Source organism: Dipodomys merriami, unplaced genomic scaffold (assembly GCF_024711535.1).
Source record: "Dipodomys merriami isolate MVZ:Mamm:240054 unplaced genomic scaffold, mDipMer1.0.p SCAF_378, whole genome shotgun sequence".
Lineage (NCBI taxonomy): Eukaryota > Metazoa > Chordata > Mammalia > Rodentia > Heteromyidae > Dipodomys > Dipodomys merriami.
Genome location: NW_027205359.1, coordinates 891,351 through 916,917, shown reverse-complemented (window position 1 = coordinate 916,917; position 25,567 = coordinate 891,351). Strand labels below are relative to the sequence as shown.

Here is a 25,567-nt window from a genome sequence, read left to right as displayed (position 1 = left end):
TCCAGAAAAACCAAGTGCCAAGAGAGTTGGCTCCTTCAAGACTCAGACATCTCTCGGCCTTTGCTGAACTCATTAAGCCATCTCCAGTATGGAGGGTGTGGTACTGGAGTGTATAAATGACTCAGAAAAATTGTTTTGAACCCACAATTTAATTCCCAAAGCACTTGGATGGCCCTCAACTCCTTCATACTGGAACAACAAAACCATTGTAGAATTTAAAGCTTTAATACATGTGACAGATCTAAGGCAAGAAGCTTTCTACTCCCCTGCACATTATATTAAACATAAGCATTTTTATCTCTCTACACGTTTCTACTTAACTTGGATACTAGTAGGGTTGGGTTTCGGGAAACCTGACTTACCAGTTCACTTTACATGACTCCTTGTGTTAAGGGGGTTAGAAATATGAGGTTTAGGAATATGAAGAGAGAAAGAGGTGGGGGGAGAGGGGGAGAGAGGCACAGAGGAAGAAGACAGAGGAGTAGTGTGTGTGTGTGTGTGTGTGTGTGTGTGTGTGTGTGTACATCAGAGAGTGAAACAGTTGGGCAGAAAAGAGGGTTTCTCCTAGGACAGAGATTTAGTAGGAAACAGATTAGAGCCATATAAAAGACCAATCAGGAAAAATGTTTTAAAATTATCATGTGTTGCTGGTAAGTTTCCTTCCCTCCCACATCTCCTGAAAAATGGTACAGTAAGAGTGTAGCTGACATATGTTGTTAAGAGTATACTGAAGGGTAAAACACTTCTGCAACTAGAAAGCTTCAAGGAAAGAAAAATTTGTGGTATAGCTTTTAAATTTTCATCTTAAGTCTAGTTAAACTCAACTGTAAAAAGAAATCATAAGAGCGTAATGTTAAATAATAAAAATGGAAAGAAGAAATAGAAGTGTGGCTAAGCCAGGACATTTTGCACACTGTTAGGAGATTTAGCTTTGAGTCCTTCTTAGCAGATTTTTGAGTGTCTGTGTCAAGCATGCAGCCACAAATGGCCTTAACAAAAGATGACAAGATCACAGGCCTCTGCTCAGACCTCAAAGTAACTATAACCTTGTTCTAGCACCATCAGCCAGCTCGGAAAATTAAAGGATGAGCTCCTGACTTAGCACAGGATTTAATGCTTGGTGATTAAAAAGGGGAACTTGTCCCTTAAGCTAGTTTCATGACTGTGAGGGGTAGACGGACTAAAATCATAGACACACACACAATCATAGACATACACACAATCATATATACATCATATACACATACTCACACACACACAACAACAGAGCAAATAAATGAGTTTGCCAAACAAAACCAAAGTCCTTCCCTACCACTCAGAAATTGCAATGAGGCTTCATTTGTATAGGCTTTTCCTCACCTGATTAATAGTTACAAAAGACAGGTATTTATGGGCAGCAGGTATAGCAGGAGAATAAGTAGAAGCATATACAGGTTCCTATAGAGCAAAGCAAGAAGATTAGAGATGAAAAGACTGATTACAAGGGTGGCTAGATGGGTGAGATGGGGTGATGTGAGGGAGACAAAACAATGGAAGTTCTAACAGAAAGTTAATTGACTCATTGCAATTTCACCTTGCTATTTTTTTTAAAATGCCCGTTTTCCCTTTATTTTTGTGCCAGTCTTAGGGCTTAAAATCAAAGCCTGGGAGCTGTCACTGAGCTGCTTTGCTCAAGGCTAGTTCTCTACTATTTGAGCCACAGCTCCACTTCTGCCCTCTTGGTGTTTAATTGGAGATAAGAATCTCACAGACATACCTGCCCAGGCTAGCTTCCAACCTAGATCCTCATATCTCAGCCTCCTGAGTAGCTAGGATTATAGGCGTGAGCCACCGGAGCCTGGCTTCAGTTTGCTTTGTAAAGAGGGTCCTTCCATGAATGCCAATACTAAAACCAGTTCACAGGTGCAGCACATGTATGAATCAGCTTTGTGTTGATAGAATGAGGAATGGGAAGCAAGCTCTGGTTATCAAGATGGGATTCATGACTTTTGTCGGCAATGTTAGCATTTCACACACACACAAAAATCACCTTCTGTAAGGTATTTTTGATAGGTAAATAAAAAACTTAAAAAACTTAAGAACATAGGATCAGCTTTTCATGCTGTATAAAGGCTGTTATTCTTAAGCCACATACAAATGAAGGAGGGCAGAGAAGACCCATCTAATGATCAGAATGAGCTTGAACGGACTATAACCAGGCTTGTCATCTAGAGGGAGTGACACCTGACACACAGGTCCTGGAAGGGATAATCATCTATGCTTGGAGGGACGGGAGGCTGATGCCCACTTGAGTGACTTTTTTTTTCTTTGTTGTTTTGTGCTGGTACTGAAGCTTGACCTCATGATCTTGCACTCTATATTGGCTTTGGCCAATCAAGGCTGGTGCTCTACCACTTGAGCCATACCTCCATTTCCTTGCATTAATGTTTGCAAGGAATCAGACAAAATCTGGAAGTCCCTCTCACACAACCTTTTTAAGGTGTCCTAGAATAAACTTAGTTTATTATAACACTATGTTCTTTGCTCAGAGGCATCTCATCAACCATTTTTTTGGATATATAGGATGCAAAAATCTCAAACTGAGCATGTTCAGGAATGTGCCTGGCTCTCTCTGCATGAACTGTGAGAGTTTTTCCTACATGAATATATCTACACGTTTCCAGCGATAGCCTTCTGCCTGCTGTGTTCATAGAGATGCACCTCTGAGAATTCTCTTGAGTGCACACCTCAGCAACTTCAAATCCTAGACTTTTCTTCCCTCTTTCATGTCCTGGTTGTGCTTCAGGGCTTTGCACTCACCCAGGGGAGACCCACTGTGGTCAGTTACATGAGGACACCTGTGTGGGGGAGTCAGGCTTACCCAAGGTAGATAAGAAATGGCATTATCATCTGTAAATCCTGCTTCTTCCTACAGGTTAAAACAAACAGAAGAAATTGCAGAGGATTGGAAGAGAAGAGTCTAGTCAGGGTACCACCATCATTTGCAGGTATTTCATGCCTAGGTTTAGTTAGAAGCGTGCGCGTGCTCACAATTCAGTGGCATAAACACCATGAAAACTCATTTCCTGCAGGGAACTTTGAGATGTCATCCTCCAGCCTTGCTGTCCCCTCTTTTCCTTCCTCTTTTGCATTGGTTTCATTCATCATGGTGGTGACTGGACATTTCAATGACAGAGGCAGTGACAAAATACATGAACATGCAAGATTTGCCTTCCTTGAATTTTTAGGACCTTGTTTTGGAGCTCAAAGGATCTGAGCTGACCACACAAGGGCTGAGTCAGCCTCTCATCTGGGATTCAGAAACAGATGCCAGTTTGTAAGGAACAATTCTATAAATGATTTTATAGAAAAGTCTGATATACTACATAGTTATTTTAACAAACAGACACAAGACAGGGTGATAGGATTGGAATTTTAAGTACTTATTAGATGAAAATAAAGACTAATCAAATCACTGCTTTAAGTGATCTCTCTCTTTTCCTCTCTCTTTTCTTTCTGATGGAATGAATTAGTGTGGAGGAAACAAGACACAAGCCATGCTCAGTGACACATACTCCACTCAGTATGAACCAGGCCAATTCTACAAATAAAATAAGCTTTATTGCTTAGAACTAATTACATAAACTACAAAGAAACAGAAGTGCTCAAGTCATTTGGCCTAACCCAAATATAGGAGAAGGGTGGCAATGGAGATAGTATGTTTTTTCATGGGAAATGACCAGAAATTAGGGAAATAATTAATGCTCTCAAATAACAAACCATCAACCCTGATTTGAGGGGAATAAAACTGAAAAGCAAGAAACTGTTTCTAAGTTCCTTGCTTCATGGGGCCTGGCTAGAATGATGGAGAAAAACTCAACAGCTCTTCAATGCTATTCAGAGGCCAAAATAGAAACATAATGCTATATAGGACCTCAATGACATGCTCTTGACAGCATTACAGATTCTTTTCCTTTGGGCAAATAAAATAGGTATCCATTTCAAGGCATCCTTTATACTCTTTTTTAAAAACTGGGGACATTTAAATTCCCATGTGGTTTCTACGATGTCATTTTCAGGTGGTACTAGCTGCTGTACTGTGTGAGTCTCATAGGGCGAAGGGAGTGACTTACAGTTGTCATGACATGCCCCACCCTTTCTGTGTAGTCACAGCTGCTTACCACACACAGAAAGGAACCCAAGCTGTGAAATGTTTGGTGAGCACAATTATGTATTGTTTGACAAATTCAGAAACTAGGAAGTGTTGGCCTGATCATAAAACCAGCTCCTTTGTACCCAAGCTGGTAAAGCTGGAAGGTTCGATAACTGTTTTGGGCAGTAATATATGGACAAGTTTACTCGTACTCTATCAGCAAGTTTCTATCTGAATGCATATGTTTTAAATGGGAGAGAGAGAGAGAGAGAGAGAGAGAGAGAGAGAGAGAGAGAGAGAGAGAGAGAGAGAGAGAGAGAGAGAGAGAGAGAGAGAGAGAGAGAGAGAGAGAGAGAGAGAGAGAGAATGTGTGTGTATGTGTGTGTGTGTGTGTATAGTGGATACTGGATTACTGGATACTGGGGCTTTAATTCAAGGCCTGAGCTCTGTCCCTTTGCTTTTTTGCTCAAGGCTGACACTACACTTGAGCCACAATTCTGCTTCTATCTCGTGAACTGCAGATAACAGTCTCATAAACTTTTGTTTTGCCTTGGCTCATTCCACCAGCACCTAGCCACGAATGTCTTTCTTGAGGTCAATGGACCACTTTTCAAGTACTCCTGAGAGCTGGCTGGGGATGACCTCTGAGGCAGTGAAGGGAGAGATGAACCAAGACATTGCCAGAGGCTGTCAGTAAACCACTTGACTTGAACGGAATTTGAGATTTCCCTATGTGACAACAGCCTAAAATAGATGGACTTAAATTTAGCATCAAAGAGCTTATTGTCTCAGACCACATTGAATGAGGCCATCAAAGAGGGCTAAGATTGTGAGACATGATCCAAGTAAAGCACTTCACATTGGCAAGCCCAAGCTACCTAGAAACCCAGTGCTTGAACCCCATCCCTGGGTTTCTACTCCAAGGTTAGCAATGGCAGTATAACATGGATCTTTTGTCCCCTAAACACCTCAGCCATGTCTTTGGGTAGTATTTACTACTCAAGACCATCTTTCACTCTTCAGTGGGTAGGAAAGATAGACCCACTATTTATGTGGATTTCCATCTCGCTTTGTGCTTTTTTGGCTCAGCTTAATTTTCATCTGGCGGTAGGGGATGGTTGGTTTCTGAAAGCCCAGGTACTCTGCAACTTTCAAGATGACCAGGAGGGCACTCTGGTGCTGTTTTGCACACTGCTGACAGCTTTGTCAGTAAGTTATGTACCGAAGTTATTTTTGAACCAATGATTTTTAGGACTTTTTTTTTTGAGGTATTGGGGATTACACCAAGAGCTTCATATATAGTAGGCAAATGCTCTATCATGGAGATACAGCCTCAGCACTAAGATTCTTGTAAACAGAGTTTGTGGGCCAAGGTATAAATTATTTGAAGGACTCAGTTTTCTTTTATCTTGAAATCTCAATTTCCTACATTTATACTTTAGTGTTCAGTTGTATGTAGTTGTTGATAAATGGCTGAGAACTAAATGTCCTTAGTTATTATACACCAGGTAGGAAAAAATGAGAGTTCAAATTGCCATTCTGATCTCACTGTTTTAGAAACAGAAGTACCATAGAAATAAAATAGCATCTAGATTACTAACTCGTACAATCTCATTTTTATCTAATGAGACCTTACTGAACAAAGGTCACCTTCATCATTTCTCTTTTCCATAGATACTTATTTTCATTTTTGAGATAGGCTTGCTATATTCCTCAAGCTAGTCTTGAACTCCTGAGCTCATGTGAGGCTCCCACAGTAACTTCCCTGGATAGCTGGAACTATAGGCACACAACATCATACTAGACATAGGATGTTTATTTGAGATCCAGAAGGGCCCAGGTGATCAAGCAGTTGGGAACATTTATTTTTTCCTTTCTATTTGAAGATTCTGAATCCTAGAAATTGGCTAGTGGGTATGGCCTTTAGCCAGAAAGCACAATATACAGGTATCAATATATCTGTAGTGCTAGCCAGCAGTTTTGAAAGTATGTAGTAACTGGCCAAAGGCTGGTCATCATTACATTTGTAACTTAACATCTCATATATATTCTTTTATATGAAATGTTTGCTAGCACTGGTCACCATATATAACTTTTATTTAGTAAATTAATTCAATAAAAGGTATATCTCTTTATTATGAAACAGGCTTAAAAGTATTCACAGATTACAGTTATATCCTTAATTTTCTACTTAGGTCTTAAACCTCTGCATAGGAAACCCAAATCCATATTTTATAAGTAACATGTAAGCTCTTTGTAGCAAGTTAAGAGTTGCATTGGAGGGTTCTTGTTCTCTTGGTTTTTGTTGTTGTTGTTTGTGCTGGTACTGGGGCTTTGAACTCAGGCCTAGCCACTGTCCTTTAGTCTTTTCACTCAAGATTGGTACTCTACAACTTGAGCTACAGCTCCACTTCTGGCTTTTTCCTGGTTCATTAGATATAGAGTTTCATGGACTTCCCTGTTCAAGCTGGATGCGTAGCTGGGATTAAAAGCATGGGCTACCAGTGTCCCACTCTTTTGAAAGTTTTTAATCACATTCTAAATCCAGAATTCATTTAAGAATGTGTGCATATTTGGAAATAGTCCCATGCATGTTGAGGCATTATGTGCTGTGCTATTAGGACTACAACATATTAAGACTTGGCCATTTGATCAACTTAGCAGCTATATGACAGGCTAAGCATGTTCCTAAGGCATTTATGCTCTCTAGAGTAGGACTTAATCCAGACATGCTTGTCCACGTGACACACTGACAAGCGTGATGTTAGAAGCTCTGTCCTCACATGGAAACATTACCTTCTTCTTCAGAGACTGCTCTGTTTCCTGGATGTGTAGGCTGCTGCTGGCTGATGCTTTGACGTATTCCTGCTTTCGATGAAGTCTGTTCTTCCAGTCTTCTTCACCACTCTTCTTCAGCAGTGCCAACCTGGAAGGAAAACATACCAACCAAAGACTTCACCACCAAACTCTTAGAACTTGCAAGTCCTTTATCTAAAAGGGTCCCAAAGATTTTTCAGCTGATTACAGAGTAAGGCTGAACTCATAGCTGTCAGATAAGAGAAATCTAATCATTCCAGCAAGGGAATAATATACATCTGCTTTTTTTGTTGACCGTGGGCTGAGAACAATAAAAGAGGATTAAAGTAACCATCCTCAAGTCCTTCCATTTCCTTATTCAAAGAAACATAGGTCACATGGTCTCTAATATTTGTAATACTTAGTATATATCTAGGACAATCTTAGCAGATGAGTAGAATAGCTCAATAGCTATGTACATATGACCATATAAATGATGCTAAGTGAAATGAACTTCAAGACATGGACACAAGAGGTTTTTCTTTGTTGTTGTTGTTCTCAATGTACTACATGATTTTTTTCTTTTGTGCTCCACCCCCAAAGTTTATCCCCTGTTGTCACTGCATTCGATTTTGTTACCTTGGGTATTGTATATACATTTATCTGAATTAGAAAAGGGAAGGGGAACAACAAAATGGTGAGACAAAGGACAAATGGGGAACCTATGCAACAACAATATTCACAAGATAATATGTTGGAAATGATCTGTACAACTTGGGGAGGGGAATAGGGGAGGGAAAGAGGGAGAAAAATGAGGGAAGGGGTAACAAGTTACACAAGAAATGTAATCAGTTGTAACCCCTCTGTACATCACCTTGACAATAAAATTAAAAAACAAAAAACAATGTTGTGATAAACATAGTTGTGCTGGTAGCTTTGGTATGACCTTGTTTGTGATCCTTTGGGTAAATGTCCAAAAGTGGGATTGTTGGGTCGGAAGCTCTACATGGAGTCTTTTGAGGAACCTCCAGACTGCTTTACAGAGTGGTTGAATAAGTTTACACTCCCACCAACAATGTAGTAGGGTTCCCTTTTGGCCACATCCCCTCCAGCAGCTGTTGTTATTAGATTTCTTGATTATAGCCATTCTAACTGGGGTGAGGTCGAATCTCACAGCGTTGTCTTGATTTGCATTTCTTTTATGTTAGAGAAGTTGAGCATTTCTTCATGTGTCTATTGGCCCTTCTTATTTCCTCTTCAGAGCAGTCTTTCTTTAAGTCTTTAGCCCATTTGTTAATAGGGCAGTTGTTTCTTTGAGGATTTGTTGTTGGGGGATTTAAGTTTTTGAGTTCTAAGTATATTTTAGATATGAGACCCTTGTCTGTTGTATGGCTAGTCAAGATCTTCTCCCAGTCTGTAGCTACCAGCACAACCATGTTTATCGCAGCATTATTTACAATAGCTAAGATATGGAACCAACCCCAATGCCCCTCAGTAGATGAATGGATCAAGAAAATGTGGTATATAAACACAATGGAATTCTATGCGTCTTTTGTTAGGAAATGGAAAGACTTGGAAAAAAATCATATTAAGTGAAGTAAGCCAGGCCCAAAGAAACATAGGTCCCATGGTTTCCCTTGTTTGCAGTGACTACTATATGTCTAGGACAAGCAGAGTAGGTCAAAGGCTATGTACATATGACCATATGAGATAATGTTAAGCAAAATGTACCCTAAGACAGGGACATAAGAGGTTCTTTCTTTCTTTCTTTCTTGCTAGTGTTTTTAATGTACTTACAAAACACTATGTGATTCTTTTGTTTCTATTGGATGTTCTTCCCCCATGGTATAACCCCTGTTTTCACTGGATTTGATGCTGGTGTTCTGCACCTTGTATATATATTTTTGTAATTTGGGGAGGGGAAAGGACATTTCAGAATGTTTAAATGAGGATTCAGCCTGACCCACTGTGACAACGAGATGTACAGGACACTATATTGAAAATGAACTTTACAATGGGGGGGGTTGGGGAGGTGGGGAGGGAAGTGATGGTAGGGGGAAAATAAAGGAGGAGGTAACAATGCTCATTATGAAATGTATTCATCACTCTACTCATGTAACTGTAACCCTTCTGTAAAACATTTTTACAATAAAAAAAAACCCCAAACAAAAAACTCATCCCCAAAGAAAAATGTCTTCTAGTGACCCCTGCTGGCCACTTGATGAAATGACATTAAATGGAGAAAGCTGCCAGCAGTTTTCTGTAAATACTGCAGCCCAGGAGTTTAAAAACTGTATTTTATTCCGGTGCCCTGCATTTTGTATATATATTTTTTTCTAATTTGGGGAGGGGAAAGGAAATAACAAAATGTTGAAATAAGGATATAGGTTGACCCATTGTAACAATGAGATGTACAAGACATTATATTGAGAACAAACTTTACAACTTCTGGGGGGGAGTAGAGGAGGTGAGGAGGGAAGGGATGGTAGGGGAAAAACAAAGGAGGGGTAACAATTCTCGATAGGAAATGTACTCATTACCTTACTCATGTAACTGTAACCCCTCTGCACAGTATCTTTACAATAAAAATATATACAAAAATAAAAATAAAATATAAAAACAGTAAAAAATTGAAAAGATCTTAGTATCATGCATTTAAGCTAAAGGTGGATTATGATGTTTATTTTTTTCTTTTCTTGTATTCAGAATCCTGTACTTTTCCTCCAAATGAACCTGATCTAACACATAAATAATATATAATATGTACATATTATATATAACACATATATAATATATGTATATAAAAACTGTTTTCAGCTGGGCACTGGTGGCTCATGCCTATAATCCTAGCTACACATGAGGCTGAGATCTGAGGACTGCAGTTCAAAGCCAGCCTGGGGAAGAAAGTATGTGAGGCTCTTATCGCCAATAAACCACTAGAAAAGCCGAAGTTGTGCTGTGGCTCAAGTGGTAGAGCGCCAGCTTTGAGTTGAAGAGCTCAGGGACAGTGCCCAGGCCCAGAGTTCAAGCCCCATGACTGACAACAAAACAAAACAACCCCCCCCCAAAAAAAAACTTTTCAATAAACCCATTAAGAACTATTACTTCAGCTTTCCTCAGGGGAATATATATATATATATATATATATATATATATATATATATATATATATATATATATATATATATATAGAATCTAATGAAAAGAGATGGCTATCAAACCTACTTTAGTTCAACCTTTGTGTAACTTGATGTTGAGCTGCTTGCCTACTGGAGTCTCTGGAAAGCTACTTTCATGAACTTGAGGCTATTTTAGTTTCCTGTATGTATGTATTATAATGGATGAAGAAATTTGAGTTGTGTAAGTTAGACAAGCATGGAAAAGGTAAAAAGTAAAGAGGTGATGGTCAGTAGACTCACATACACAGTAGTCTATGCTAAAATAAAGAGTAGAGAAACAAACAGATCATTCTGCCCCATCCTGCAGTCCTCTGCAACATCTTTCCATCTTAATACAGTATGTAGATGCAGGGCTGCACTGTTAGGTGTTTCAGCAGTTCTAGCTCCCTATTTTATATGTGTGTGTGTGTGTGTGTGTGTGTGTGTGTGTGTGTGTGTGTGTGTGTGTGTGTGTACACACGTGTGTATACACACACATACTTTAATTGTAAAGATACAGTACAGAGGGGTTACAATTACATGAGCAAGGTAATGAGTACATTTTCTATAGAGCATTGTTACCCCCTCCTTTGCTTTTCCCCTACCAATCTTCCCTCCCCAACTCCTCCCCTGCTCCCCACGTTGTAAAGTTCATTCTTAACATAGTGTCTTGTACATCTTGTTGTTACAATGGGTCATCTTGTAACCTTATTTCAGCATTTTGTTATTTCCTTTCCCCTCCCCAAATTGGAAAACCTTTATACAAGATGCAGAACACCAGAATCAAATACAGTGAAAACAGGGGTTATACCATGTGGAAAGATCATACAAAAGAAACAAAAAAATCGCATAGTATATTATAAATACATTAAAAACAACAGCAAGAAAGATAAAATCTCGTGTGTCCCTATCTTGGGGTTCATTTTGCTTAGCCTCAGTTTATATGGACATATGTACATAGATTTTGACCTTTTCTGCTTGTTCTAGACATACACTAGTTATTACAGATAAGGGGAACCATGGGACCTATGTTTCTTTGGGCCTGGCTTACTTCACTTAATATAATTTTTTCCAAGTCTTTCCATTTCCTAACAAATGGGGCAATGCCATTCTTTCTGATGGAGGCATAGAATTCCATTGTGTATATATACCACATTTTCTTGATCCATTCATCTACTGAGGGACATCAGGGTTGGTTCCATATCTTAGCTACGGTAAATAATGCTGTGATAAACATAGTTGTGCTGGTAGCTTTAGTGTGGCCTTGTTTGTGATTATTTGGGTAAATGCCCAAAAGTGGGATTGTTGGGTCATAGGGGAGCTCTAGGTGGAGTCTTTTGAGGAACCTTCATACTGCTTTCCAAAGTGGTTGAACAAGTTTACACTCCCACCAACAGTGCAGTAGGGTTCCCTTCTGTCCACATCCCCTCCAGCATCTGTTGTTATTAGAGTTCTTGATTATAGCCATTCTAACTGGGGTGATGTGGAATTCTCAATGTTGTTTTAATTTGCATTTTTTTTTATGGCTAGAGAAGTTGAGCATTTCTTCATATGTTTATTGGCCATTCTTATTTCCTCTTCAGAGAATTCTCTCTTTAAGTCGTTAGCCCATTTGCTAATTGGGCAGTTGTTTCTCTGAGGATTTGTTGTTGGGGAATTTAATTTTTTGAGTTCTAAGTATATTTTAGATATGAGACCCTTGTCCGTTGTGTGGCTAGTGAAGATCTCCCAATCCGTGGGCTTTCTATTGATCTTGCTAGCTATGTCCTTTGCCATGCAGAAGCTCTGCAGTTTCATGCAATCCCATTTGTTGCTGACTATTTTCTTCTCCATTCCAGTAACAGAGGTTATCTAATGGCTCATATGCTAAGTTTCCTGATTCCAGTCAATGTTTGTAATGGAGGCTGGGTGATAAAGTGATACTATGATAAAAGTTCTTATACTTATTTTTGGTGGCTCTGTGGATGGAACCCAGGGCTTTGCCCATGCAAGGCTGTTCTATCACTGAGCTACATCCTTGATGCCATGTGATAAAAGTTTTGTTAGGCAAATAAGAAAATAAATTATGAGCCAGGTACAATGGCTCATATCTGTAATTCTAGCTACTCAGGAGCATGAGCTCAGGTGGAGCATGATTTGAAATGATCCAATGCAAGAAGTTTAAGACTCTTTTTAACAGAAAGAAAAGGTGGGAAGGCTGGTACACATACATCATCCCAGATATAAGTGGAAGGGCAAATAGGGTGGTCAAAGCAAAAAAAATGAGACCCCATTTCAAAAAAAAACTAGGGCAAAAAGGGGTGCAGGTATGGCTCAAGTGGTAAAATGCCTCCCTAGCAAGCCCAAGTCCCTGAGTTCAAACACCAATGTTGTCAAATAAACAATACAAAAACAAATGTATATATAACTTAAACATGCTATTTATTCTATCAAATAATGGAAAGTAAGGCATGAAGAAAAGACTCCCTAAAGGAGGCAGGAGATTTGAACTTTGAAACCTTCCCAAACTCCTTTCTCTTTCAATATGTGGCAGCAGATCTCGTGCCCATTCTATAAACTGGCATAAAGCTGCCTTATCTAACCAAGCAGATACACACAGACCAAGATCCCCTTTAGTCCTAAATTATGTAATTCTTTGGGGTATCGTAGTGCATGCTTGTAATTCTAACTAGTAAGGAGGCAATAGCAGGAGGACTGTGGTTTAAGGACAAAGTATGAAGCACAGAAACGGTGGGACAAAGGGTGAACCAATTCAGCAGTGATACCCACTAGACACTATGTTGGAAATGAACTATACAACCTGGCAGGGGAGAGGGGGTCAGTAGGGAAAAACAGAGAAAATGAAGGAGGAGGTGACACTGTTCAAAAAGAAATTTCTGGCTGGGAAGGTGGCTCAGTGGTACAGTGCTTGCCTCGCATGCATGAGGCCCTGGGTTCGATTCCTCAGCACCACGTAGAAAAGCTGGAAGTGGCGCTGTGGCTCAAGGTGTAGAGCACTAGCCTTGAGCTGAAGAGCTGAGAGGCAAGTGCCCAGGCCCAGAGTTCAAGCCCCACAATAAAAATAAATAAATAAATAAATAAATAAATAAATAAATAATAAATAAATAGATGTACTCATTACTTGACTTAGGTAGCTGTAATGCCTCTGTCCATCACCTTTATAATAAAAAAGGGGACAAAGTACAAAATCCTACCTTAAAATAAATTAAAAATAAAAGGACTGGGAGGCGACATAGTTCAAGTGGTAGAGGGCTTGCCTAGTATGTATGAAACCCTGAGTTCAATTTCTAGCACATACACACACACAAATAGGAAATTTAATGTATTTTTTACAAAGTTTAATGGCATACTGTATGCTAGTTTATATACTTGAACTCAGAATTTAAATTCCTTTACATGTTTTCTTTTGCCTTTCATATTAGATAATACCTAATATTTACTCTTTTAATTATTTTGAGTGAAGCAGTGCTATTTTAATAAGATAAAAAATCAACTGATTAAAAGAATGAATTAGTATTTGCCTTTCTATATTAGGGCTTTCAAGGATCTCAAAGCACCAATTAATGAGACTTAAAAATTAAGATGCCAATACTTTAACCACCGTGAACAAATACTTCCAAGTCATTCTTTGGTGAAGGAAGCACTTATGTCATTGATATTCTCCTTACAAACTCACCTCCCACTTCACCTTTGAATCAGAACACTGGTACTCATTTTCACTAGCTCAGTTAGATTGAATTCCAAATGATTTAAGACAATTAAAAGGAAATCATCTTTATCCCATGAGTTGGGGTTATTAAAAATATGGAGCTACAGTCACTGAGGTGCTTTTCAGAATGAAGGTCTCAAGAAATCAGAGGCTTAGCAGGAAGCTCACACTTGTAATTCTAGCTACTTAGGTGGGTGAGATCTGAAGATTGCAGTTGGAAGCCAGCCAGGGCAGAAAAGTCCATTAGTTGCTTATCTCTTATTAACCAGCAAAAATCCAGAAGTGGCTCTATGGCTCCAGTGATAGAACATGAGTCTTGAAAGAAAAGGCCAAACAGGAGCTTGAAGCCCTGAGTTCAAGTCCCAGTACTGATGTGCACACCACACCAGCTTTCTGAGTAGCTAGGATTACAGGTGTGAGCAATCTGGCACAGCCAAGCCTTCCTCTTTCAAGAAACTTCTGGCTTTCTTATCCTGCTTTCTCAGGATGGCTTTGGAAGCCTTCTTCCATTCATCTAGATGTGCTGCTGGCAGTATTGTCACTGGAGTCTTCTGAAGACACAGAGGGACAAGCCAATGTGGGAGACACAACTTCCATTATGCCCACAGGGTACTTGTACTCACACTCAGCCTCTGAGTACAATTGATCAATAATCCTAGCAGCTACTCAGGATGCTGAGATCTGGGGATCTTGGTTTAAAGCCTGGACAGGAAAGTCTCTGAGGCTCTTAAATACAATTAACCACTAAACACCCAGAAATAGAGCTGTGGTCCAAGTGGTAGAGTGCCAGCTATGAGTGAAAAAGCTAAGGGCTAGTACCCAGGCCCTAAGTTCAAGCCCCAGTACCAGCACACGTGCAAAAAAATCCATAAATAACTTCAAAGGAACATGCAGTACAACTCAAATATATTAGTCATGTCCCTTTAGATTTCCCACTTGGCATTTGACAAGCTGGGAGAGTAGAAGATCTTTCCAGATGTGCTCTCTTCTTCAATGCCACAGCCTTCCAGCTCACCACAGGCAGCCTTGCACTGGACAGTGGAAAGGTCTGGGCTGACACATGACAAATTCCTCTATGCAAAGCCAACAACTGTCAGTGCTTTTAACATCTGCCAAGTCCAAGTGCTATTTGTGATGCTGAGAAGCTGGCATCTGCTTAGTCTGAGGCTATGAGTGGCACTGCCTTAGCCTATTAACCCCATGGACTGGCCTGGGGCCAAAACAACATGTGCTAAGCAGGCTGCTGGGGGAAAAGGTCTACTGTCACAGCCCACACTCTGCAGCAGGAATTTGGGCCCTGGAGCCCAGCTCGGTTAGAACAAGTTTTTCAAGCTCTTGATAGGTGGGGTTGGGTCAAATATGGGATAGGCAAATCATGTGTCTCTGTTTGTTCCATTTAGAATTTTCTCTCATTTCAAAAATATATAGGCAGCTCATGAATTTCAGATAGAGCTAAACAACACTAAAAACTTAGCTTAGATAGGTTGAAGTTCATTAATATACCTTTTATTTTTAAATGTATTTACTTGGTGCCTGTTGGGTTGGAGGTGTTACTCAAGTGGTAGAATGCCAACACTGAGCACTCAAGCTGAGTAAGAACACAAAGCACTGAGTTCAAGCTCCAGAACACACACACACACACACACACACACACACACACACACACACACACACACACACACACAAGACTTGTGACATTAATATGTTCCACTGGAATTTTAACTCAGGAAAATTTCTTGAAATATAAAACATTTGATTTCAGACAAATGCTATTTACCTGATATCAATAATTGCATCTCTGGGATAAAGCCTGGTTTTTGTAGAGAAGATCCTGGTGCCAGGACATACCAGACTTGTTTCCTTGATTCAAGATTCTACTTTTCCTATTTGATTCAGCCCTTTTCCCTCCCCCCACTGCCCTCAGCCTGGGAGGTCTCATTTACTCTGCATTGCAAACAAAGAAAATTAGCCAAGACTCATTAATTTGTAAGTGGAAAAAATGGCTATTGAGTATCTTATCAATAATGTTCAAAAGTTTGGCTTGAAAAATAGAATTTTCATTGTGGTTTGACATACAGTCTTTAGTAACTTGAAAGGTATCTAGAAAAATCAAGAGTACCCAGTGCTTGACAAAAAGAAGAGACCATCTGCTTGGTAGAAGGTGCCAGGGGTCCATGCTGGCAGACCTTTAGGAACACACAGTGCCAACAGTTCTGATCATTATATCTGTGAGTTGAAGTGACTTTCATTCCTTCTTGTTACTATGGCATTGTCGGCAGCTTTACTTAACTGTGGCTAAAGATCAACAAGGAATACAACATCCTGAAAATAATGAGTTGTTAGTGTCTGTATCTACCCTCTTAAAGAGAATCTCTCAGTCCTATGTCATTCTTTCAATGAAACAAGACTATACTGTTATTTGATACTAAAATATAAGCATTCATGCTATTATCTGATATAAAATTGTGTAATTCTGTGGAGAGGGTTTTCCTAGCATGAGCAAAGTTAGAAGGAAGAGAGGGAGGAAGGGAGGGAGGGAGGGAGGGAGGAAGGAAGGAAAGGAGGTGGGGAGGGGGGAAGAAGGGAGGGAGGGAGGGAGGGAGGGAGGGAGGAAGAAGGGAGGGAGGGAGGGAGGGAGGGAGGGAGGGAGGAAGGAAGGAAAAGAAAAGAAAGAAAAAAGAGAGAAGGACGGAAGGAAGGAAGAGCAAGACAGAAAGAATGAAGAAGAGAAAAAGAAAAGAGAAAGTGAGAGAAGGAAAGAATGGAAGGAAGGAGGGAGAATTTCTACATGTTCTTCAGAAGTCACCCAGCCCACTTTCTGTAAAATAAACTGAATTTAAGATTCTAATCCCAGAGATGCAATCGTATATATGAATTGGTCTTCAACTTCTATATTTATTTGACACAGACACACACAAATGGCTTGTGTACTCAATTTGAACCATGTGTCTCTGAAAAGAAAAAATTAAGTTCTCACCTCTCATCACTAGATAAAGTGATTCACTAGATTTAGTGAAAAATAAGAAACAGGGGCCAGTTGTCCATAGCTCACATGTGTAATCCTAGCTACTCAGGAGGCTGAGATTTGTGATTGTGGTTTGAAGCTAGCCCAGACAGAAAAATCTGTGAGACTCTCATTTCCAATTAACCTCCCAATGCCAGAAGTGGACCTGTGGTAAGTGGTAAAGTGCTAGCCATGAGCAAAACCACTCAAAGTCAGAACCTAGGGCCTGAGTTTAAGCCCTACAACTGGCACAAAATATAAAGAAAGAAGAGAAAGAGTAAGGGAAAGAAAGAAAGAAAGAAAAGAAAGAAAGAAAGAAAGAAAAGAAAGAAAGAAAGAAAGAAAGAAAGAAAGAAAGAAAGAAAGAAAGAAAGAAAGAAAGAAAGAAAGAGGGAGGGAGGGAGGGAGGGAGGGAGGGAGGGAGGGAGGGAGGGAGGGAGGGAGGGAGGGAAAGGAAGGGAGGGAGAGAGGGAAAGGAAGGGAGGGAGGGAGAGACAGGAAGGAAGGAAGGAAGGAAGGGAGAGACATGAAGGAAGGGAGGGAGAGACATGAAGGAAGGAAGGAAAGAAAGAAAGAAAGAAAGAGAAAGAAAGATAGAAAGAAGATAGAGAAGAAGGAAAGATTAGAAATGGGGAAAGAAAGATAAAAGATGAGGACAATAAACAAGTGAATCCTTTTTTCTTTTTTGGACAGGAACTCAGCTCAGGCCAGAACTAGTGATCCTCCTGCCTCTTATCTCTGCCTCTTAGTACTGAGATTAGAGACTTGTACCACCATCCCAACTTAATGATGCTTTTCTGTTTGTTTCCTCCTCTGGGTCTGGTCCTAGCACTACTCAACCAGGTGTGAGACAACTGCAGTTCATGATCAAAAACTTGAACATCCCAGAATCATCCTATCACAGCATCTGTTCAAACTATGATTTCATCTCCTTAGATGAAATGCAATGTAATGAATGAATAATTACTTCCCAGTCATTATCTCTTCTTACCTCTCTTTAATTGACATGGTTTTACTAGAGGAATCAAGTATGACCTCTCCGATGGGTGCTTTGATCTCTCCGGTAGCAAACATCGCACACGGACTCTTGTAATATTTCTGTAGTGTTTCTGAAGGATCTTGCTGCTTCCAGGCCCCTGTGCCTGAAGTCTTCCCCTCAGTTGTCCCTGTCTGCTCAGAAGCCAGCTCTTCACATTCAGCTACTAGGGGAAGAAAAAGTGACAATCACCATTATCATCATCATTATCTGATATACACATACACACATACACATACATCCTGGGCAAACACTCTTCCATAGTTTGCCACTGGAGTCTAACCTGTGGACACGTGTCAGGTCACCCAGGCCACCTGGATTTATGCAAACCTAGGGCACCAGAGAAAACTAGACTTTTTAGGGGATTGCTCCACAACAGACCACAGAAAGAGGAGTAGATTTCTACTAGAAAAGCTTACTACTGGAAAGCAGGCATGTAGAGAGAAATCAGACTGGTTCAAGTCCTTATTCCCTGTGCCTAGCCCATGCTAGAATCTTTAGGCCATTAACTTACAAGAGGTGCTAACAGAGTTAAGTATCTGAGAAAGCTATTGTGTGAGTTAAAGTCACTTAAAACCCTTATCAAAGTATTTAAACAGGACCAGAGGGAGAAAATGGGGGTGAACAAAGGAAGGGTGACTTTGACCAAGAAGCAATGTACTCATAACCTTACTGATGGAATTGTAACCCCTTTTTACAACTACTTAACAACAGCAATAATAATTTATTTTTAAAAAGAGAAGTGTTTGAGGAAGCACAGTAACATGCAATAAATCAAGTAGGAACTAAATCCCTATTGTTTTGGAAAACATAGGTAAAGTTATAATTTACCTTTGAGTGAAAATCTCCTTTTGGTGATGCTCTCCTCATCTACCTTCTCTTCAAAGGGTGGTCTGTCCTTCACATCCAAGTTACCCTGGGTGCTGATTTTAGCTGTGGAAAATTTCTTTGGTTCATCGCCAAGGTGGGTGACAGGAGTACTAGCTAGTTCCAGGCTTTCTTTCCTTGGTAGAGCACATTTCTGTTCCCTCTGGCTGTCTGCTTCCCTCACCCTACTGGGGCCAGGGTAGGAGGCTTCCACTGCCTCCAAGGACTCGTATGTTTTTATATTACTTTCTGCAGATGTCAAAAAACTCTTGTTTTCTGATTCTCCAAATTCTCTCAGCATTCCTCTGCTCCCACTGTTTTCTCCCAAAGACTGCCAAGCTGGTGATTTCAGAATGCTTCTAACTGGAGAGTCTGAATTTTCCACGGAAGAGGGCAATTTACCCTCGGTGGCACTTGCATTGTTGTCAGCTGATGGCTTTGTCCGGAGCTCCCCGGCATATGTAGGGGTGACTGCAGAGGCCATGGTTGACACAGATGTGTTCACAGTGGGGGTAAAAGAGATGAGTTTCCCACTTTGTACCTGGGAGGACACAGGTGGTAAAGTAAAAACAGATGGAAAAACATGATATGTAAACGTCCTGGCGCTGGGATTTGGTCTAGACTTGTCTATACTTGGTTCTATAATAAATTGCCAACCAGACTTTCGGGGGAGAGGGGGTTGCAGGTTGTACCTATGATCTTTTCTCTCCAAAGCAGACTCAGTCCAGGTGATTGTATAACCAAATTATGAAAACAAAGAGAAGCATACCTGGCCTGGTTATTCTAAGGGATGGAATGATTTCTAAATTACCCATTAGTAAGCAACCCATAATTAGGTCTCAAATCTGACAGCAACACTGTGCTGCTGTTATTTTAAGAACAAGCACACAATTAGAATAAGATGACAGGGTACTTGCCTGTTCCACCTCTCCGAGGGTGACCGGCTGAGTTTGGTAGCGAGCATTCATTCTTCTCTGCTTCATGTCTATTCTCTTTCGGGTAGAAATGGCTTTTGAGACGGGCTGGGACAATTTGTTAAACAAGGCCAACTTCTCTACTAAACTCAGAGTGGAGGAATCAGGTTCTCCTGGTTCAGTAAAATCTTTGCCCTCATTTGCCTGTTCCTTGGCTAAAGCCTTTTGGTGAGCAGATGCCTGTAATCTGAAAAAGAAAAGAACAGGGAAAAAAAAGAAGTCAGCTACACCGCTATAGACTAAAAACCGACCACTAACATTACATATTTCCCTTAATTTTGCAAAAGGCTTACTTTTCCCTACTTAATCTTAAGACAAGGTAAGCAGTTACGTAGTGTAAATAAGACAGCAAACAGTGAGCTTGGGATACTAGCATTGCTGATCTTAGAAGTGAATTTTTAAAAAATTGGAGTATTTTCCTAAAAAGAAATTTCCTAATTAAGGAACCAAAGTCAACTTGGAGATCATAATGAATGTCTTCAGGAAGCCAAAGGTACTGCCTAGGCCATAGTTGGACATTCTCTAAGATGTGCCACAGGGGTGATCTATTTTAAATATTTAGAAAAAAATATAGTCATTGATCAAGCACATAATCTGCAACACAAGCTTTCCATTTTTACTTTCAAAATATAATTTTTTTTTTGGTCAATCACGGGGACTGAACTCTGGGCCTGGGTGTTGTCCCTCAGTTCTTCAGCTCAAGGCTAGCACTCTACCACTTGAGCCACTACTCCACTTCCGGCTTTTTCTGCATATGTGGTGCTGAGGAATTGAACCCAGGGCCTCATGCATGCAAGGCAAGCACTCTACCACTGAGCCACCTTCCCAGCCCTAAATGGTATAATTTTCATTTCATTGCTTCAGTATAGCATTTTCTCTCTATCAGTTTTTAAAAGGTACTTAACTCTAAACCTTTGAAAAGTGGTCAAAGTTTTAAGTGAATATAAATCACTCCTACTATGGCTGGGGATGTAGCTCAGTGATAGGAGGCTTGCATAGCATGCTCAAGGCCTTGGGTAGTACTAGTGAATAATAACAAATCCTTCCAATTTCCAGTCAGAAGAGAAGGAAGGCTTTTAGTTTATGTGGTCAATGTGAATCTTGAAAAGTCTCCAACAAAATTCATTCTGCCATAGAAATCTCATTATATAGTCTAGAAAGAAGTATATTCTGCTTTTACTCTGATTAATCATTGATTTAGCTGGGCTCTGATGGTACACGTTTGTAATCCTAGCTAATCAGGAGGCTGAGATCTGAGGATCTTGGTTCAAAGTCAGTCTGGGCAGAAAAGTCTGTGAGATTTATCTTCTCTCCAATTAGCCAGCAAAAAAACAAAAAAAAAATGGAGCTGTGGCTCAACTGGTAGAGTACCAACTTTGAAAAAAAAAAAAGCTAAGGGAGAGCGAGATGGCCCTGAGTTCAAGCTCCAGGATCAGGAAAAAAAATCCACTGATTCCCAGGCTGTCCCAGAGCTCAGAGCCTTTTTGAGCATAGGTTATAACCAGCACAATGAAGACCTCGGGAACTTGGGACACTTCTGCAGTCTCATTTTCCCAACTATTTATTTCCTCAACCATTTCGACTTCTGGATTATACCAGTTCCTCAGGAATTGTTATTTAATATCTTTGAATCTTATTTTTAGCCTTCATGTTTTGGCCCATAACAGCCAAACAAAGAAATATTTACATGCTCTAAAGACATAATATCAAAGCACTACAATTAAAAACCTAACAGCAAAATATCAACAATCAAACCCAAAATAGAACAGCATTATGTGGCTCTGAATTAGAAACAGAATTGTTTTAAATATGTATTTGTGTCCACATGTGTTTAATATATAACCGACTCTTATCAGAATTCCAGTGTACACATTAAGGTTCAATTTTCCGATTAGTCTTGAAGTGCTAGTGTTATAAAGATGAAAAATGAAATGTTTGAGGGATGACTGGTATGATGGAAAACAGAACCAAAACGAATGGGTAAGTAAGTTAGTGTCACTGCTCCTAACACATAATGTAAGCAGATGGACAATGTTTTCTCATGCAGGCAGACACAAAATGATCAGAAACTTGTACTACCACAAAACAAAATGCCATGTTTCAGAACACCACACTGACTTGTTTGTCAGACAAAGAGAAGGCATTCAAGTTTTTCACAGCAATATGTAGCCCAGTGGAGTGGCACTGGGTATGGCATGCAGCTATTATGTCCAGTACCTGGGAGGCTGTACAGCATTCTTAGCTACAGTGGGACTAGGAAGTCTCGCCATTCCAGGGTGGGTGACCCCAGAACACGATGCAGGGGTAGGCTCACTTTAAAAGCAATTGCCAAGGAAAAGATGTGGGGAGGGAAGTGAGCATCCACAGGAGAGAAGAAAAGAAGCATTAAAGAAAGCATAGTTTGAAATTCAGAAATGTTAAATCAAATATTTTACCAAAAATGTTTCTTAACTAAGTTGAGAGCAAGAAAAACAAGAAACAAACAAACAAAACCCACAACAATCTACACACAAACTTTGAAAGCAATTACCAGCTTAGGAAATCAGAGATAGAAGCTGCTCAGAGTAAATGGAATAGCCTTAAGAGTGGGGCTCAAAAAAGATTCATCTTTCAAATAAACACCCTAATTTTTAAAATAATATTAAAAAGCATGTTAGCTATCAGCAAATGGGTGTGCCCATGCTTTCAAATGTGTATTTTTTGGTGGTACTAGAGGTTTGCCCTTGTATTTGTTAGGCAGGTGATCTACCACTTGAGCCATATCTCCTGCCCTCAATCTACTTTTCTAAAACAATCATTATTGTTTAGGGGTGGTGGCTTATCTCTGTAATACGAGCTACTAAGGCTAGCCCAGGAAAAAAGTTTGAGATTCCATCTCAACCAATAAAAAAAAAAGGGCATTGTGGTTCATACTTGTCATCCTAGGTACTTGGGAAGCATAAATGAGAAAACTCTGGAACTAGCTGGCACAGACAAAAAGTGAGAATCTCTTCAAAAAAATAACCAAAGAAAGAAGAGCTGGGGCTTGCCTCAAGTGGTAAAGCACCTGCCTAGCAAACCTAAGTTCATTAAATAAATAAATAACTTTAAAATACACAGTTTTGCTTGGCCCAAGCAATCACCTTTGAAAATTACTTTGAAAAAATCTGAACATACCAGAATATAGTGGTCCAAATGGATGTCCTGTATAGTTTGGAAAGTTACTCAATTGTCAATTACTTTTAAAAACATTTTTGGTGATTATCTATAAACAAAATGAACCTTTTTGTCTCTTAGAACTATGTCCTAAACTATTTATAGATGCAAAGTCTAGGGTTTGCTTAAATATCGTGCAGGAGGAAAGGGGGAATAGGTGAGGATAAAGATGAAGAAATACCAGCCAGGAATTGGCAAATTCTGAAGCTGAGGGTTCACTATGGGTCATCTACTTTCATGCTTTACGCTTTTCATCACAAAAGAGATAAAACAAAGCCAGATGTGGTGATGCTTATGTACAATCCCAGCTCCTTGGGAGGAGGAGACCAGAGGATTGGTCTGAGGAGCCCAGCCTAGGGAAAGTTAGCACGAGAGCCTCTTTGCAAAACAAATTAAAAGCACAAGGACTAGGGGTATGGCTCAAGTGGTACAGCGCTTACCTGGCAAGCGAGAGGCCCAGAGTTCAATTCCCAGTACCCATCCCAGTACCCCCCAACCCCCAGGGGGGAAAAAAAGAAGAAAGTAACAAGATAAAAAGAAAATCCAAACAATGCACGAGGAAAATAAACAATGAAACGATATCATTAGATGTTTCTTAGGAACTATGACAGGGAACACATCCCATTACAAAGATGGCAGTGGAGAAAATCTGGGAACATCAACCTCTCCATGGCATCAAGACAAAGCATCTCGCTATCACTTCCTTTTCACTCACAACTCTCTAAATCCCTTTTCAGAAGGAAGCCATCACTGGCAGGGCCAGGAAAGCCCAGCGCAGACTCACGTGGCTGCAATGACCACTTCCTCAGTGGTGATGGGCTGGGTGTGTGATCTGTCCTGGAGCCGCCGTAGTCTTTGCTCCACGGCCGAGTTTCTCGAGCGTCTCCTTGGAACACTTTGTTCGTCAAATGATTTCTCCATTTCCTAACATGGGAAACATTGTGGAATCTTCACAAATCAAAGGAAAGAAATTTGGGGCAGCAAAAATATCTTTGTTCTTCCATAGGACTCACAGGAGGGGACAGCAGTGATCCTGACTTGACTGGTCATGATCAGAATTGAACGCTTCCAGGCTGGGCAGTTGGGTGGTTAGTCAAAACAGAGTCAATGCTATAGACTGGATTTCCAGTGAGCGCCCCTGCTCCCTAAGGCTCATGTATAAAACCAAAGCTTGGTCCTTCACTTGGTATTATTGAGAGGGAATGGAACCTTTAAGGGGTTGGCTTTAGTGGGAGGTCTCCAGGTCATTGGAGGTGTGGCCTCAAAGGGGCCTGGGGGATTGATTCCTGCCTCTTCTTTCTCTTTTATTGCTGGCCACTGTGAGGTGAACAGCTTCTTCTGACTTGTGCTCCTGCCATGATGTACTGCCTGGTTATGGGTCCAAAGCAACAGGTCCAACTGCTCAGACTGGCACCTCTTAAACTTTTCTTCTCTGTAAATTGACTACCTCAGGTACTTTGTTATGTTAGAGAACACTGACTAACTCAGGTGAGGGCATCTTGGAGTTCCTAGAAGTATGGGAAAATACCAGAGCCCCAGGGATCAGTCTTTCTGCTTTGGTGTTATTCTTTCTAACAAGCCTGTTTGCACTTCTTACCCTGAAAAGCAGCCTCTTGGCAGCAACACTTAGCTTGGCTCGTTCATCTACCTTTTCTTCGTCTGTAAGAATCCATGAAATGAAAATGAAACATCATTAGAAAGTTTAATATTTCTGAGATGCTTTCCCAGATTTACCTGGGAAGCCCTCATATGTAAGAATAGGTGAACTGAAATGATTAAGGGGGAGTATTTTCTGTTTTTTCTTTTTTCTGTTCAATGAAAAGGTACTAATTCCCACCACAATTCAAATCAAGCTAAATCATACTGTGCCATTCTAGTTGGTGATTTTGTGCTACAGTATTTGACTCATGATGACTTTAAGAATAGACTGTACAAAAGGAACTGTTCTTACTATTGAAGAACAGCAAGAAAAACCTGTTGGTTTTTGGTTCATTTTTTTGGGTTCATTTTGTTCACTTTTTTTGGTTGATTGGCTATTGTTCACTTAAAGATTCTGTTAGCTTCTATAACTATAAGGAAAGCTCAGATGAAAATTTTAACAAGGTTTTATTATATTTACAGAAAGGAAGCTTGAGGAAAAGAGATTTATAGGCTCTACAATCTTACTCACAAAGCTAAAGCTCTCATTATTTAAACAAAATCAAGAAGGTATAAAAGAGAAGAAAAAGAAAAACAGATACTTGCCCTCAACAGTTGGCATTTCTGAACTTGATGTATACCTAGAAAGACATTAGCAGATAGTAATAAAAGTTAGTGCTGGGAGGAAGAGCCACAAAGAAACATCCCATTGAAAACAACAGTCAAGCTGCAATGGTTCTCTCTCAGAGTGTATCACCGTGGTGTGAATACCACATAGAGTTGTTAATGAACACTGTGGGTTGAGTGAAGATACAATCCTAGTCACGTGCACACCCCGTGGAAGAAGCCAGGATAAGTTATTACACAGAGCTGATGAGAAACTGTTTCGATGAACCTTAACATTTCTATGAGTAGCATGGTAATATATAAAAACTTGAATACCACAAGTGGCCATTCATTATATGAATACAAAATACATGGAAAATCTGAAAGATATTTCATACAGATTCCAACTTAATAAGAACATGAAGAACCTATAAAAACAAAATTACAGTTGA

The 25,567-nt window shown here is 40.0% G+C and overlaps 1 protein-coding gene across 16 annotated transcripts in view; it reads right to left on the bottom strand.

The window, feature by feature from the left end:
- Positions 1–25,567, bottom strand: part of LOC138804873 (supervillin-like) — a 137,786-nt gene that overhangs the window by 35,110 nt on the left and 77,109 nt on the right. For 6 of the 16 annotated variants that reach the window (XM_069989382.1, XM_069989384.1, XM_069989372.1 and 3 more), the window contains 10 exons: positions 25,116–25,150; positions 24,469–24,530; positions 23,656–23,795; positions 21,894–21,989; positions 19,620–19,863; positions 18,667–19,243; positions 17,791–18,001; positions 6,929–7,058; positions 2,861–2,908; positions 1,360–1,437 (listed from right to left, as the gene is read on the bottom strand). In XM_069989382.1, coding sequence (XP_069845483.1) covers positions 1,360–1,437; positions 2,861–2,908; positions 6,929–7,058; positions 17,791–18,001; positions 18,667–19,243; positions 19,620–19,863; positions 21,894–21,989; positions 23,656–23,795; positions 24,469–24,530; positions 25,116–25,150 — 1,621 coding nt within the window. The remainder of the gene's footprint in view (positions 1–1,359; positions 1,438–2,860; positions 2,909–6,928; positions 7,059–17,790; positions 18,002–18,666; positions 19,244–19,619; positions 19,864–21,893; positions 21,990–23,655; positions 23,796–24,468; positions 24,531–25,115; positions 25,151–25,567) is intronic. The other 10 variants (XM_069989378.1, XM_069989386.1, XM_069989383.1 and 7 more) reach the window with 8 other exon arrangements.